The 16032-nt window shown below is 38.4% G+C and overlaps 1 protein-coding gene across 13 annotated transcripts in view; it reads right to left on the reverse strand.

Moving 5' to 3' along the window:
- The window catches only part of Rfx3 (regulatory factor X3), a 260295-nt gene that overhangs the window by 121140 nt on the left and 123123 nt on the right, over window positions 1-16032 (reverse strand). For all 13 annotated transcript variants that reach the window (NR_172644.1, XR_015632361.1, XR_015632356.1 and 10 more), the window contains 1 exon segment: window positions 7442-7539. Coding sequence is in view for 9 of the 13 variants with exons in the window: in NM_001395594.1 (NP_001382523.1) it covers window positions 7442-7539 (98 nt within the window). In the remaining 4 variants the exon portion in view is untranslated.

A 16032-nucleotide genomic window follows, 5' to 3' on the forward strand; every position in this document is an offset into this window, starting at 1 on the left:
AAAGGTGCACAAAATACAACACAGAAATGCACACAAAGAATGAAACAATTCACCATAGCACACTTATAGCCTCACAACTCCACAAGAATACAAAACAAAGACACTTAGCTAAAATTTCACAGAAAGAATTAAAAAAAAATCAATGGCCATAAAGGTCACTCAATTAAGCAGATGAACCAAATATGGGAATTCATTCAGAACACAGATGAAAACCTACAGTGAATTAAATGGTTGGGAACTTGGAGTAGAAATTTTTAAAACATGGAGAAAAAAAAATCAACCAAGAAATTGAGACACTGAGGACGAAGCAAACAGAAGCAGTGGAAATACATGACAATCAATTACACTGCAGTATTGAAAAAGAATGCTTCGGGGTTGGGGAGTTAGCTCAGTGGTAGAGCGTTTGCCTAGCAAGCGCAAGGCCCTGGGTTCAGTACCCAGCTCTGAAAAAAAGAAAAAGAAAAAAAAAAAAGAATGCTTCATGAACAGACTGCAGATAAAAATAAATTTCAGAGAAGATTAAGTCAAACTAACAATACATTCAGAAACATATTTTTAAACATTAGTGGGATAATCAAAGCTTATGAAAAGTCTGACAGCACTAAAGGGGTCACATGTGAAAATCCATGAGACAGAAGGAATTGAGAGGAAGTCCAGAGGTGTAGACAGTGTATTCAATCAAGTAACAGCAGAAAATTTCTGAAAGCCTTAAGGGTGCAGAAGGGGAGGCATTACAACAAAGAGGACTTTAAATGTAAACAGGACCAGATAAGAGGATCCCCACAACTGTTCAGTGAAGATGTTCAAAATAGAAAGCAAAAACCATAAAAAATGCCAATCATAGACAAAACACCAGCCTGGGAATAATATCACATGTTGAATCAAAGCCCCCAAAAGATAGGGGAGCACAGAATGATTTTTATATTATCCTGCTTCCTATCTATCATCTACCTATCTATTTCCATCTATCCAGTCAGCCAGCCACCTCTTGAGTTTTGAATTTAAGTAACTTTCAACAAAGGTCAGTAAAGCAAGCAAAATTATCTTAATATTTACAAAGAATGGAAATATAAGACCATTTCAAGACAAATAAAAACTTGGGAAAAATACAAAAACCAAAGCTGTTCAGAAGAGAGGATTATTAAGATAGTGCTACACACAGAGGAAGAAAGGAACTCTTATTCATGAAAACACAGGAAACAATGTAATCCATGAGAAGAACTTATAGACCAAGGAAAGCAAGAAGAGACTTGATTATGTCCAACACAGTAACCAGCATGTGTCTAAAACTAACAGGGAAGGAAGAACAACACTGGAAATAATACAACCAGCCACAAACTCAAGTAACAAAATCACCAGAAATAGCAATCCTTATAATAATAACCTTATGGCAAATAGCCTAACTCAAAAAGTATAAACAAAGTGGATTTTTAAAATATGTTAGTTCTCTGCTGCCTGAAAAACACACTTAGCTTGGAAAACATGCAAAGAGAGCCAAAGAATGCAGTAAGTGCAAGCTGTGTAAAGCTGATACAGTGACTCTCAAACATGGAAAAGCAGACTCTAAACTAGAAATTGTCAGAAGAGATAAAGAAGGCTACTGTAACTATTAATGACAGGAAGAATGCTTCAAGAAGATAACATCTATAAATAATTATGCATCTAATCTATGGCTACAATTTCACAAAACAAATAGTACAGGAATAACAACAGGTCACACAGGTTCTCATATGCAATAACTGTGAAACTTTAATACCCAATTAGCAAGTTTACATTAAGTCTTAGACTAAAAATAACAGCAAAGGAAATTCAGAGCTAAATAATGCCATAGAAAAATGTAGACAAATAGGATTTAATAGATGCCTATCAAATTTTCTAATCAACAGAGAGGAACCACATGTTCCTGTCAGCAGTTTGTACAATGTTCTCTAAAACTGACCAAATTTGGGTCCATAATGTAAGTCTTAAATACAAGAACGTCTGAACTCATTTCTGTATCTCATCAGACAATAGTCAAGTAAAGCTAGAAATCAACATCAAGAGAAAACTCATAAATAACAAACAATATGCTTGAGACTAAACAATATGCTTTTGAATGAACAGTAGGAAACTAAAGAAATCAGAGTATTAAAAGATTTCAGGAATCAAATTAAAACAAAAATGCAATCTACCAGAACAAATGGGACCTGAAAAGACAGTTTATTATCTCTAACTGATCACCTGAAAAAGGCAGGTTCCCAATAAATAACATAATGATATACATCACCATTTTGAAAAACAAGAATCAATCCAAACTCAGTACATGCAAAAAAAATAAATAAATAAAGATTAGATGGGACAAAAAAGTAAGATAGTGGCTAAAGGAACAATGCACAGAATACATGAAACAAAAATGATTCACTGAAAGATTAATAAGATAGATAACCCCTTAGCCAAACTAATAAAAAGAGGTAAGACCTAAATTAATAAAATTAGAGATAAAACAGAAATTCTTACAATAGACCTCAACAAAATATTTAAGATCATTAGGAATTATGTTGACTCTGATAAATAATTTTGATGGAGTTTTATGCTTTAAATCAGTGTATAAAAGTCTGTACATTAGTAACAAATTTGCTGAGAAGAAGAATATCACAATTAAAATAGCTTATAAAAACAAAATACCAATCCAATTCTTCAAAGAGTTAGACAGAACAATTTGCAAATTCATCTGGAATAACAAAAAACCCAGGATAGCTAAAACTATCCTCAACAATAAAAGGACTTCAGGGGGAATCACTATCCCTGAACTCAAGCAGTATTACAGAGCAATAGTGATAAAAACTGCATGGTATTGGTACAGAGACAGGCAGATAGACCAATGGAATAGAATTGAAGACCCAGAAATGAACCCACACACCTATGGTCACTTGATTTTTGATAAAGGAACCAAAACCATCCAATGGAAAAAAGATAGCATTTTCAGCAAATGGTGCTGGTTCAACTGGAGGTCAACATGTAGAAGAATGCAGATCGATCCATGCTTATCACCCTGTACAAAGCTTAAGTCCAAGTGGATCAAGGACCTCCACATCAAACCAGACACACTCAAACTAATAGAAGAAAAACTAGGGAAGCATCTGGAACACATGGGCACTGGAAAAAATTTCCTGAACAAAACACCAATGGCTTATGCTCTAAGATCAAGAATCGACAAATGGATCTCATAAAACTGCAAAGCTTCTGTAAGGCAAAGGACACTGTGGTTAGGACAAAACGGCAACCAACAGATTGGGAAAAGATCTTTACCAATTCTACAACAGATAGAGGCCTTATATCCAAAATATACAAAGAACTCAAGAAGTTAGACCGCAGGGAGACAAATAACCCTATTAAAAAATGGGGTTCAGAGCTAAACAAAGAATTCACAGCTGAGGAATGCCGAATGGCTGAGAAACACCTAAAGAAATGTTCAACATCTTTAGTCATAAGGGAAATGCAAATCAAAACAACCCTGAGATTTCACCTCACACCAGTGAGAATGGCTAAGATCAAAAACTCAGGTGACAGCAGATGCTGGCGAGGATGTGGAGAAAGAGGAACACTCCTCCATTGTTGGTGGGATTGCAGACTGGTAAAACCATTCTGGAAATCAGTCTGGAGGTTCCTCAGAAAATTGGACATTGAACTGCCTGAGGATCCAGCTATACCTCTCTTGGGCATATACCCAAAAGATGCCCCAACATATAAAAAAGACACGTGCTCTACTATGTTCATTGCAGCCTTATTTATAATAGCCAGAAACTGGAAAGAACCCAGATGCCCTTCAACAGAGGAATGGATACAGAAAATGTGGTACATCTACACAATGGAATATTACTCAGCTATCAAAAACAATGAGTTTATGAAATTCGTAGGCAAATGGCTGGAACTGGAAAATATCATCCTGAGTGAGGTAACCCAATCACAGAAAGACATACATGGTATGCACTCATTGATAAGTGGCTATTAGCCCAAATGCTTGAATTACCCTAGACACCTAGAACAAATGAAACTCAAGACAGATGATCAAAATGTGAATGCTTCACACCTTCTTTAAAAGGGGAACAAGAATACCCTTGGCAGGGAAGGGAGAGGCAAAGATTAAAACAGAGACTGTAGGAACACCCATTCAGAGCCTGCCCCACATGTGGCCCATACATATACAGTCACCCAATTAGACAAGATGGATGAAGCAAAGAAGTGCAGACCGACAGGAGCCGGATGTAGATCGCTCCTGAGAGACACAGCCAGAATACAGCAAATACAGAGGCGAATGCCAGCAGCAAACCACTGAACTGAGAATAGGTCCCCCATTGAAGGAATCAGAGAAAGAACTGGAAGAGCTTGAAGGGGCTCGAGACCCCATATGTACAACAATGCCAAGCAACCAGAGCTTCCAGGGACTAAGCCACTACCTAAAGACTATACATGGACTGACCCTGGACTCTGACCTCATAGGTAGCAATGAATATCCTAGTAAGAGCACCAGTGGAAGGGGAAGCCCTGGGTCCTGCTAAGACTGAACCCCCAATGGACTAGACTGTTGGGGGGAGGGCGGCAATGGGGGAGGGTGGAGAGGGGAACACCCATAATGAAGGGGAGGGGGGAGGGGGATGTTTGCCTGGAAACCGGGAAAGGGAATAACACTCGAAATGTATATAAGAAATACTCAAGTTAATAATAAAAAACAAAACAAAACAAAATATAAGTATCTAGTCGTAAACCTAACAAAAGTGAAAGAGTTTTGCAGTGTAAATTTTAAGACACTCAAAAAGGAAGCTGAAGAAGACACTAGATGGTGGAAAGACCATCCCTCCTAAAGCAGAACTGGCTCTATTCCCAAAAGTATGATACACATTATTGTAGTCTCCATTGTAGTCAAAACAAGTTGGGGGAAAAGCCCTGAAATTCATATGAAAACAAAAAATGCCACAATTAGCCAAAGATAAGCAGAAAGTAAACTGTGGGAGGTGTCAGAATATCAGCATAACTGACTTCCAATTATACTACAGAGCCATAGTGACAAAGAAAGCATGATACACAAAAGTGGTGGTGGGGGGGGGGGTGGAGGCAGGCAGGCAGGCAGGCAGGCAAGCAGAGAGGCCAACCTGGCAAGCTCAAGAGAGTAACTACCCACAGAAAACCTCACAAAGCTATAACACCTATGATGTTGTCCAAAGCATACCTGAAGAAACAGATATCCTATTCAATAATGATGGGGGCAAAAGTGGATATTTACCTGTAGAAAAATGCAATTAAATCTTTATCTGTTTGCCTGATTTAAAAATCTGCCTACGGGTAGATCGAAGACCTTGATTCAATATCTGAAATGCTGAAACAGCAAATATTTCAAATTACAGTTTTAGGCAAAATATTACTGAACAAAGTATATAGAGCATAACTCTAAGAATTAATAAATAGGATCTGAATATGACTCCAGATACACAGGAATAATGCTGAATTGACAAAAGCAACAAAAAGACCTCTTGGAAAGCCAAGAGGCTATCAGTTAAATGGATGGCCTACACATTGGTGGAAAACACCTGCCAATTATGTAGAATATATGAAGAACTACATGCACACCAATCTTACCACTCCTTTTTTGTCAATAGCAAGAAAGTCGAATTTCATTGAAATGTGGAAAATATACACAATAGTATTTTATTCAGTCATAAAGAATAATAAGTTACAAAACTTAGAGGAAAATGGATAAAACTGGATACTACTATATCAACTAAGGTAACCTAGACTTGGAAAGCATTGCATGTGCTCTCTCTTATGTAGATCCTAAGCTTTATTTTTAATTAATTTTCTCTGCATATGAATGTCTTGGTTTCATGTATTTTGTGCATACCTAGTGCTTGCAGAGGCCAGAAAAGGCCATTCCCTTGGAACACAAGTTATAGATGGTTATGAGCTGCAACATGGGCCTTCTGGGAGGCAGCCAGCGCTCTTAACGGCTAAGCCCTCTCTTCATCCCCGGATTCATAATCATATGGGTGTAGAAGTATAGACAGATCATTAAACTAGGAAAGGGATATGAAAGAAAAAGGTTTGAGAAGCAATGGGGACACATGTACTATGAAAATAGCAAGCGTGACCACATATGGAAAGATATAAGGAGGGGTATCTCATGAGGAAATAAATAGTAAATTTTGACAAAAACAAATTATGGTTGCAATGCCATAATTAGACCAACTTTGTATTCTAATTTGCAAAAGAAAACAAGAGACAAAAGAGGAGCTTTCTTTCCATTTACCACTATCATGTTCCAGACCTCAGGTCAGGAGCATTAAATATATCCTGAAATCTTCTGACAACTGAATTTGATTAGAGTATATCCCACAGCCATAAAGGAATAATAGAAGGTTCAGAATAGAATACTAATATATAATTAAACAAAATCTAAGCTTTTAGTCATAATAATATAATGAACAACTTTGAATGGACTCTGTCTGCATCCTGGTCTTGTTTCAGTTACTGTAGTGGGTAAAATCCAGGCATTCTGAGAGCTCCCAGGTTGGTATCATTGGGACCAATGAAAGCACCATGGAGAGAAGCGAAGACAGAAGAGTCATCTCCATAAGCAGCCATACTGCAAGTATGCGAAAAGCATACAAGCTACATGGCGGAGGAGTGCAGTTACTGCTGGGATGCTAGGAGCTCACACTGCAGCAGTAATACACCCCAGAGATGAAAAGGGTACAAAAGCCAGAGGGCTAGAAGACAGACACCCAGAGACCTGAATTCACCTAGGCACAATCAGAAACTGTCCACTAACAAAAACCCAGGCTAGAATCATTTTTGACAACCTGGAGTAAGTTTAGGTTCCTTCATTTATAATAATGCGTTCACTTTCAATCCAGTGACTGCAGAAAACCAGTAAATATACAAAGTGCTACTCTTGTCAATGCAAAGGGACAAGGCAGAAGGGAATGCTGACTTGAGTATGAAAGTAAGAATTGTGGGAGATCATTGCCTTATGTAGATTTAACTGGGTGGAGGTCTACAGAATTTGTTATATATGATTTTATACAAATTTCAGATGAACACAAACCTTGAACATATCCAGCTTGACATATAAAAATCACAGATGCTAAGACATTACTAAAACGCGAACACTGTCAACAAGAAATAAAAGTTTTTTTTCAATTTAGGGAAAATTGCTGAATCATACACAATTTGAACAATTAAAAATATTCTGGGAAGGCTAAGTAAGAAGAAAATACAGGCATTTTTATTAATAAACATAGAAAAAGCTCTAAATATTAGTTTAAATTAAGTAACTCTGTTACAGTAAAACAAAAACAAAATAAATGTTAAAAATCATGGCAACAACCCCAGGACTAGAGGGCTGTACTGGAAAGAACAGTATCTCCCTAACTTAGGGGAAGTAATCAGATGACAGCATCCAACTTACATTGCTCCATTGGTATAGACAGTATCACTTCCTTCCACATACTGCACCTGAGCTGGGTAGACATGTTGGACCTGCTGAACTGTCTGTACCTGCTGCACCTGAAAAGCAAACATGAGGACCACGGTTAAGTGGGAAACAGAAAGGGTACATCACATTAGATTCATGGCAAGGGGCAGACACAAAGGGTACAACACAATAGATCCACTGCAAGGGGTAAACCTTAAAACCCTACATTGCATCAGGTCCATGGTAAGTGGCAGTCATGGGAAGAGTACAGCAACGCAGACCTATCTCAAATACTTCTCCAGAATACTGACCAACAGGAGATGGCTAGCATTGAAATCTCTTAGATTTATAGTACTTTTGTGGGATTGCAAACTGGTACAACCACTTTGGAAATCAATCTGGAGGTTCCTCAGAAAATGGGAAATAGGCCTACATGAAGACCCAGCTATACCAGTCTTTTCTATACTGAAAAGATGGCCCACCATACCACAGGGGCACATGTTCGACTATGTTCATAGAAGCCTTATTTGTGATAGCCAGAAGCTGAAAACCCAGATGTCCCACAACAGAAGAATGGATACAGCAAATGTGGTTCATTTATGCATTGGAATACTACTCAGCTATTAAGAATGAGGACATCCTGAGTTTTACAGGCAAAGGGATGGGACTAGAAAATATCTTCCATGCTCATGGATTGGCAGGATTAATATAATGAAAATGAATATAGCAAAAATTTTACCATCTTGTCAAAAGCAATCTACAGATTCAATACAATCCCCATCCAAATTCCAACTCAATCCTTCATAGGTGTAGAAAGAGCAATTTGCAAATTCATTTGGAATAAAAAAAAATCCAGGATAGCAAAAACTATTCTCAACAATAAAAGAATTTCTGGGGAAAAGCTAAACTCAAGCTGTATTACAGAACAATAGTGATAAAATCTGTATGATATTGCTGCAGAGACAAGCAGGAAGATGAATGGAATAGAACTGAAGACCTAGAAATGAACCCACACACCTATAGTCACTTGAACTTTGACAAAGGAACTAAAACCTTCCAGTGGAAAAAGACATCATTTTTAACAAGTGGTGTTGGTTCAACTGGTGGTCAGCTTATAGAAGAATGCAAATTGATTCAGTCTTATCTCCTTGTACAAAACTCACGTACAAGTGGAACAAGGTCCTCCACATAAAACCAGATAGACTGAAACTAATAGGAGAGAATGCGGGGAAGTGCCTCGAACACATGGGCACAAGGGAAAATTTCCTAAACAGAACACCAATGCTCTAAGATTAAGAATGGACACATGGACCTCATAAAAATAAAAAGCTTCTGTAAGGCCCAGGACACTGTCAATAGGAAAAACGACAACCAACAGATTGGGAAAAGACCTTTACTAATTCTATGTCCAATAGAGGGCTAATATCCATTATGTACGAAGAACTCAGAGAATCAAATAACCCTATTAAAAATGGGGTACAGAGCTAAACAAAGGATTCTCAGCTGAGGATTATCGAATGGCTGAGAAGCACCTAAAGAAATATTCAACATCCTTAGTCATCAGGGAAATGCAAATCAAAACAACCCTGAGATTCCACCTCACACCAGTCAGAATGGCTAAGATCAAAAATTCAGGTGACAGTAAATGCTGGCAAGGATGTGGAGAAAGAGGATTACTCCTCCATTGTTGGTGGGATTGCAGACTGGTACAACCACTCTGGAAATCAGTCTGGAGGCTCCTCAGAAAATTGAACATAATACTACCTGAAGACACAGCTCTACTACTCCTGGGCATACCCAAAAGATGCTCCAACGTATAACAAGGACACATGCTCCACTATGTTCATAGCAGCCTTATTTATAATGGCCAGAAGCTGTAAAAGAACCCAGATGTCCCTTAACAGAGGAATGGATACAGAAAATGTGGTACATTTACACAATGGAGTACTGCTCAGCTATTAATAACAATGACTTCATGAAATCCTTAGGCAAATGAATGGAACTAGAAAAACTTCAGAATACCCAAGATACAGTTTACAGACCACATGAAGTTCAAAATGAAGAAAGACTTACGTGTGGATGCTTCAGTCCTTCTTAGAAGGGGAAACAAAATACTCACAGGAGGAAATACGAAGACAAAGTGTGGAGCAGAGACTGAAGGAAAAGGCTATCCAGAGACTGCCCCACTTAGGGATCCATCCCACATGCAGTCACCAAACCCAGACACTATTGCGGATGCCAAGACGTGCACGCTGACAGAAGCCTGACTGATATAGCCTCCGTAGAGGCTTTGTCAGAGCTTGACAACAAAAGAGGTGGATGCTCACAGTCAACCATTACTGTGAGCATGGGGTCCCTTAGGGAGGAGTTAGAGAAAGATCTGAAGTAGCTGAAGGGGTTTGCAACCCCATAGGAAGAACAACATCAATCAACCAGACCCACCAGAGCTCACAGGGACCAAACCACCAACCAAAGAGTACATATGGAGGGACCCAGGACTCCAGCTGCATATGAAGCAGAGGATGGCCTTGTCCAGCATCAATGGGAAGAGAGGTCCTTAGTCCTGTGAAGGCTGGATGCCCCCGTGCAGGGGAGTGCCAGGGTGGTGAGGTGGGAGGGAGTGGGTAGCTGGGTGGGGGAGCACCCTCACAGAAGCAGGGGAAGAGGAGATGGGATAGGTTTCTGGAGGGGAAACCAGGAAAATAGATAACATTGGAAATGTAAATTTAAAAAAAATTCCAGTAAAAGAGAAGAAAAAAGAAAATATCATCCTGAGTGAGGTAACTCAGACCCAAAATGACATGCATGGTATGTTCTCAATAATTGAATATTAGCCAAAAAAAAAAAAAGTACAGAATACTTAGGATACCGTCCACAGATCTCAAGAAATCTAACTAGCAGAAGGGCCCAAGTGAGGATGCCTCAATCCCCCTTGGGAGTGAGAAGAAAGCATCACAGGAGAGGAGAGCAGAGGAAAGACCTGGGTGGGAAAGGCGACAGGGAGTTGAAGAGGGGAAGATGATCAGGTACTGTGGGTGGGACAGCAGAAAGAATGGAAACAGACAACCTGGGGAGGTAGGAGGTAGGGGGTCCCTCTAGAATGTAGCAGAGACCAGGGAGGTGAGAGACACTCAGGACTCAGAGGGAGGGACGATGAAATGCCCAAGAGTGTGGAGAGGGAGTTGTTGAGTCCACCTCCAGCAGAAAGACAGAACACCAAGTGGCGGAATGGGGTTGCCATCCCACAGTAGAAAACTCTGACCCAAAATAGTCCTTGTCTATAAGAACTGCAAGGACAAGAATGGAGAAGAGCCTGAGGAAAGGAGGTCCAGCCAAAGGACCAAAGTGTGATCAGTTCAGGAGTAAGCTCCAAGACCTGACACTGGTGTACTTACAAACAGGAGCCTATCGTGACTGCTCTCCAAAAGGCCCAACAAGCAGCTGAAAGAGTCAGATGCAGATATTTGCACCCAACCAATGGACCGAAGCTGCTGACTCCTGTGGTTGAATTAGGGAAAAGTTGGAAGAAGCTGAGGAGGAGGGCAACCCTGTAGGAGGACCAGAGTCTCAATTAACCTGGATCCCCGAGATCTCTCAGACACTGGATCACCAGCCAGGCAGCCTACACCAGCTGAGATGAGGTCTCCAATACAACATATACAGCAGAGGACTGCAGGTCTGGACTCAGTCAGGGAAGATGCATCTAAACCTTAGAGACTTGGGGCATCAGAGAGTATGGAGGTCTGGTGGGGTGGGAATATCCTCTTGGAGATGGGGGTGGGAGTGGAAGTGGGGAGGAGGTTTGGGATGTGGAACAGCTGGAGGGGAATAAAGTCTGGACTGTAAAAACAAAGATTAAAGAATAAAAAAAATCCAAAAAAAAAAAAAACTTTAAAAAGTAACTGTCTCTATCAGCTATGGTACACATGCAAATAATGCTACAATTTTCTTCTCAGTGCACGGACAGAGCTTTATGTCTGACATTCTGAAAGTGTCTCACCGACTTTGATGACATAAAATTCTACACCATTTTAAGTTTTAGACTAAAAGTAAATTATTTTTAATTAAAAATAACCATCTCTGTCCATATAATGTTACTAGTATAATTTTTTTCTCATGGCTGAGCATTTGGTATTGGATAAAAATGGATGATCTCTTTAGCCCTAAACATATACACAGAAAGGGAACGTTCTATGGACTCAGCAGGTTGTACTTTACACATTTAGGAATACATTCACACATATACATAATTAAAATCAATTAAAGAAAAAGAGGTCATAAATTTGAAAAACAGCAAGGGCAAGTTACATGGAAGGGGTTGTAGGGAACAGAGGGATGTTAGGAAATGATATAATTGTATTACAATCTCAAGTAAAACAGTAAATACAAATCCCGTAATACAAAAATTTAAACACTCAAATGTTTAAAATTACCTTAACAAATTTCATGCACTCATTTTTCAAATACCTATCACCATGTCCTTTCCTTTTACTCTCTGCCTCCATCCACACATGCAGGATTATTAAAAGCAATTCTAGGATCACAGGGAGGAGGAGGAGGAGGAGGGGGAGGGGGAGGAGGAGGAGGAGGGGGAGGGGAAGGAGGAGGAGGAGGAGACGGCGGTGGCGGCGGCATATAGAACTTGGAAAACATTCTCCTTCCACCAAGTGCATTCTAGAACAAGCTCAGACTATCAGGTTTAGTAGTAAGAATCTTTTTCCACTGAGCCACCACACGAGCCACAGTTTGTTATTTCTAAGAAATGAAAATTATTACGAATATCTATTTCCAATAATTACATATATGAATGTCTGTGTGCAGGTGTTCACTGAGGCCAAAAAAATACTCTGGACTCTGAACCGGAGTTGTTGTAAGCCTCCCTCTACAGGTGACGGGAATCCAACACAAGGGCAAGATACATGCTAACCACTGATCCCTTTCTCTAGTCTCAAGAGATTAAAATTATTAAAGCATAAACAGTTCTATCATAGCACCTGAATCTCATTATTCCAATGACCTTTACAATGTGTGTTTGTTCAAATCAAGACACTAACACATTTCCCAAAGTGCAATAAGGTGCCTCATACCTTAATCTATAAAAGTTTCTCATTCTTTTTACATGTTGCCTCTTAACCTCTAGAGGGGAAAAATGGGTCCTTTACTTCAAAGGCTTTCTTGCATTCTAGACTTGGTGAACAGCAATACTAAATTTTGTGCAATGTATTTAACATGTCCTATAAATTGGTGATTAAAATCTAGAGGCTCAGGGCTGGAGAGATGGCCCATCATTCCCCTGAGGACACCCTTAGTTCCCAGAGTCTATCTCAAGCAGTCACAACCACCGGTAAGTCCAGCTGCAGATGATTAAGTGCCTCTAGTCTCCAATGGAACCTGCACTCATGTGCTTATACTCCTCTCCCACCCCCAGCCCACCACACACACAGGATTAACAACCACTTGACAATCTAGAGGCTTGAAGAAGCTTCATTCTGAAAGGCTGGGAGCTTCCTGTTGCACCTGCCCAGTGGCTATAATGAAGCTATCTGCAATATCAAGTTTGCTCTAAAGGTTTGGGCAGTTCTAACCAGGTCATTGGACTAATGGCCTTTTGTTTTCCTGAGAATTCTAGTAATTATCAAATGCTACATTCTAGAAACAATGTTAAGACAACTTGTAAGCTTGCGGCAGTTGGTATTTCATTTATTTTCTTACTAAGTGATTTCTATAAAAAACATGACACCAGGAAGTCTGCTGTCTGTCAGTCTCCTAGAAATGGCTGCATAAACAAAACAGTAATGATTATCAGTATAAGAGGACATGTGAACATGGAAGGGAAATGTCTACATTTTTATTCTCGTAGATGTCATAGAGATCTTAATATTAAAAGGCATATGCATGTTATTGGGTTCGTCTAGTATTAGTTATGTACTGTACAATGTGTTTTACTGAAGTTCTCTAAACACTTCACATTCCTCATAATCTTCAAGGTTTTACTTCTTCTGTTTTTATTAACGTCATTATTTTAAGTAATATTGTACATGTCTTCAAAGAGTACATTTTCTTGTAGATTTTACATACAAATTTTCAAAAGAGAGATTTTAAGTATGCAAAACACTTAAATAAAAGTAAAACATGGTATAGGTCCTTTTGATAGCACAATAAATTTTGATGGGCATGTAAATTTTATTTTTAAATTTTGTTATTCTTATGATATCCATGCACAATAAATGCTTATCAGTAATTGCATACATTTATGAGATTTTATAATTAAAGTAGAAATAAACCAGAAGTGTAAAGAATCTTAGAAGTGAAATCCTACTAGAGATTTATCAAGGACAGCAATATACGAAATGTTCTTGGTCACCTGGAGACGTCTCAGGACAACCTGAAACTAGGGCTTGACTCTACACAGCACCTTCCACCCTCCAGGACTGACAGTGCATGGGGAAGGACTAAGCACCTGCACCAGTGGATTACAGACGCCCAGCAATCAGTTTCTGCAGCATCCGAGACGGGACAAGGCATACTGCTGGGACGGTGAGAACACTTTCCAAGGGTGGAGTCACACTGTAGTAAGCAAAGCCAGAGACACATCCCCAGTGGTAAAATACATACATACATGCATACACACATGCATACATGCAGACACACATACATGTACATATATACACACTACAGGATATATCCTGTTCTATAATAAGTTAAGATTCTTTTAAAAAATGATACTTTTCAATTTATGTTCATCATTTAATTTTGTTTGGGGTGGGGCTCCTTATTAATAGAGGTAAATTATAAAGCCACAGAACTATTCCCTCATCTCCACTCAGCATCAGAGCTGATGAATGTAGGGAAAAGCAAAAGTCATGAAGATGGTCTATTCTTGATCAGTAAAGCCAGTCACAAGATGCAAATTGAGAATGATAGAACCCAGCCCATTCTATTTTATTTACAAATTATTATTATCTTAGCCCAAAGCCCCAAACAGGTTAAATGTGCGCTCTCTCTCTCTCTCTCTCTGTGTCTCTCTCTCTCTCTCTCTCTCTCTCTCTCTCTGTGTGTGTGTGTGTGTGTAAATAGTGCACTATAACTTACAAATGAATATTTATAATTGAATATTTATAGAATTTATATTATCTTCTAAACTTAAATATCTACTTTTATTGAAGAAAAACAAAACTACTGTGGAATATTTACTATTTGAAAGTAAACAAAACAACTTTTAAAAGACATGTTTTTATTACTATTTATATAGATATATCTGTGTGAGTGTATCCTATTTGTATGCAAGTGTGTATCTCCAGAGGCCACGGGAGCTAGAGTTGAAAGCAGTTGTGAGCCATTTCTTATAAGTGCTAGGAACTGGACTCCAGGCCACTGGAAAGACTATAAGTGCTCTTTACAGTTATTTCTGCATTCTCTGGATGAGACCATTTTCAACACTGTTTCAACCGGCACTAAAAGTGAGGAGAATTTTTTACATTGCATGCTATTTTCACTTTCTAACAAAACTATGATTCAAATTTGTTCAAATATTAATTGATATTCTGCTAAATATTAAGTGATGTTTGGATCTGTGTTAAGAGGTTGTGCATTAGAAAGTGATTTCCACTTTAATTTCCATTAGGTGAATGCAGGAAAATTCAAGTAAGCATTTCTGATTGAGATAGGAAACTGACTCCCGTCAGCATTTCATCAGCAACTCCAATGACCTTACTTCCTATAACTCTTCATATAATCTCTAATAACCTGACACAGCTGCTATTAGCCCTCACCCAGGTCCCTAGGAAAAAAAAATAACTGTACTGAAATTTCTTCTTTTAATTTTATTTGCTTTTCTAAACGAATTCCCAGAAACGTTTCTAAAAATCATAAATATTTTTCAATATGTTTTAATTTTAGTAAGTAATTAAATGTCTAAAATATGAATTGAGAGAGAAATAGAGAATGTTGGATTTAATGAAGTAAATCAATAGTTTTTATAATTAACTAATCAGTGAATAAAGAATAAGGGTCCTTGAAGCTCAAAATGGCCTTGGACCAATTTTTAAAAGTCTAAAAAGTTGGCAGTAATGAGTGTCTCATTATAACAGAGTTCTACACCAGAGTTTTTCTGTTCATTGAACCAAAAATATACTGCCAAATGTAAAGATGTAAAATAATGCATTTATATTCATAGTGACTCGGTAGTGTAGAAAATAAAGTGTCACCTATGGATATATATTTAAATAAGCAAGCACTTCTATCACCATTCAGAGTTTAATACTCTGAGCTTATGTGCTCCTTCAATGTACATCTCTCATGATTTGCCTTATTTACGAGGGAATATCAAAGCAAATTACACACCACGGGAACATGTGCTAGTTCAACAGAATCAATTAGTATATTTTGAGGACAAATTTACACAATATGTTATTTTGGATGTAATTCAAGAAGAAGAACATGAATCATAATTCAAAGCAGAAATCCTTCTCAATGGTAAATGAAATCACGTATAATTGTTAAGTTCATTAGTCAGTTGAGAAGCTTTCTAGTATCTTTGTAAAAAATTCTTCCTTATGTCAAGATAATTATCTTACTCAAAGAGG

This window comes from Rattus norvegicus, chromosome 1, assembly GCF_021556685.1.
Source record: "Rattus norvegicus strain SHRSP/BbbUtx chromosome 1, alternate assembly SHRSP_T2T, whole genome shotgun sequence".
NCBI lineage: Eukaryota > Metazoa > Chordata > Mammalia > Rodentia > Muridae > Rattus > Rattus norvegicus.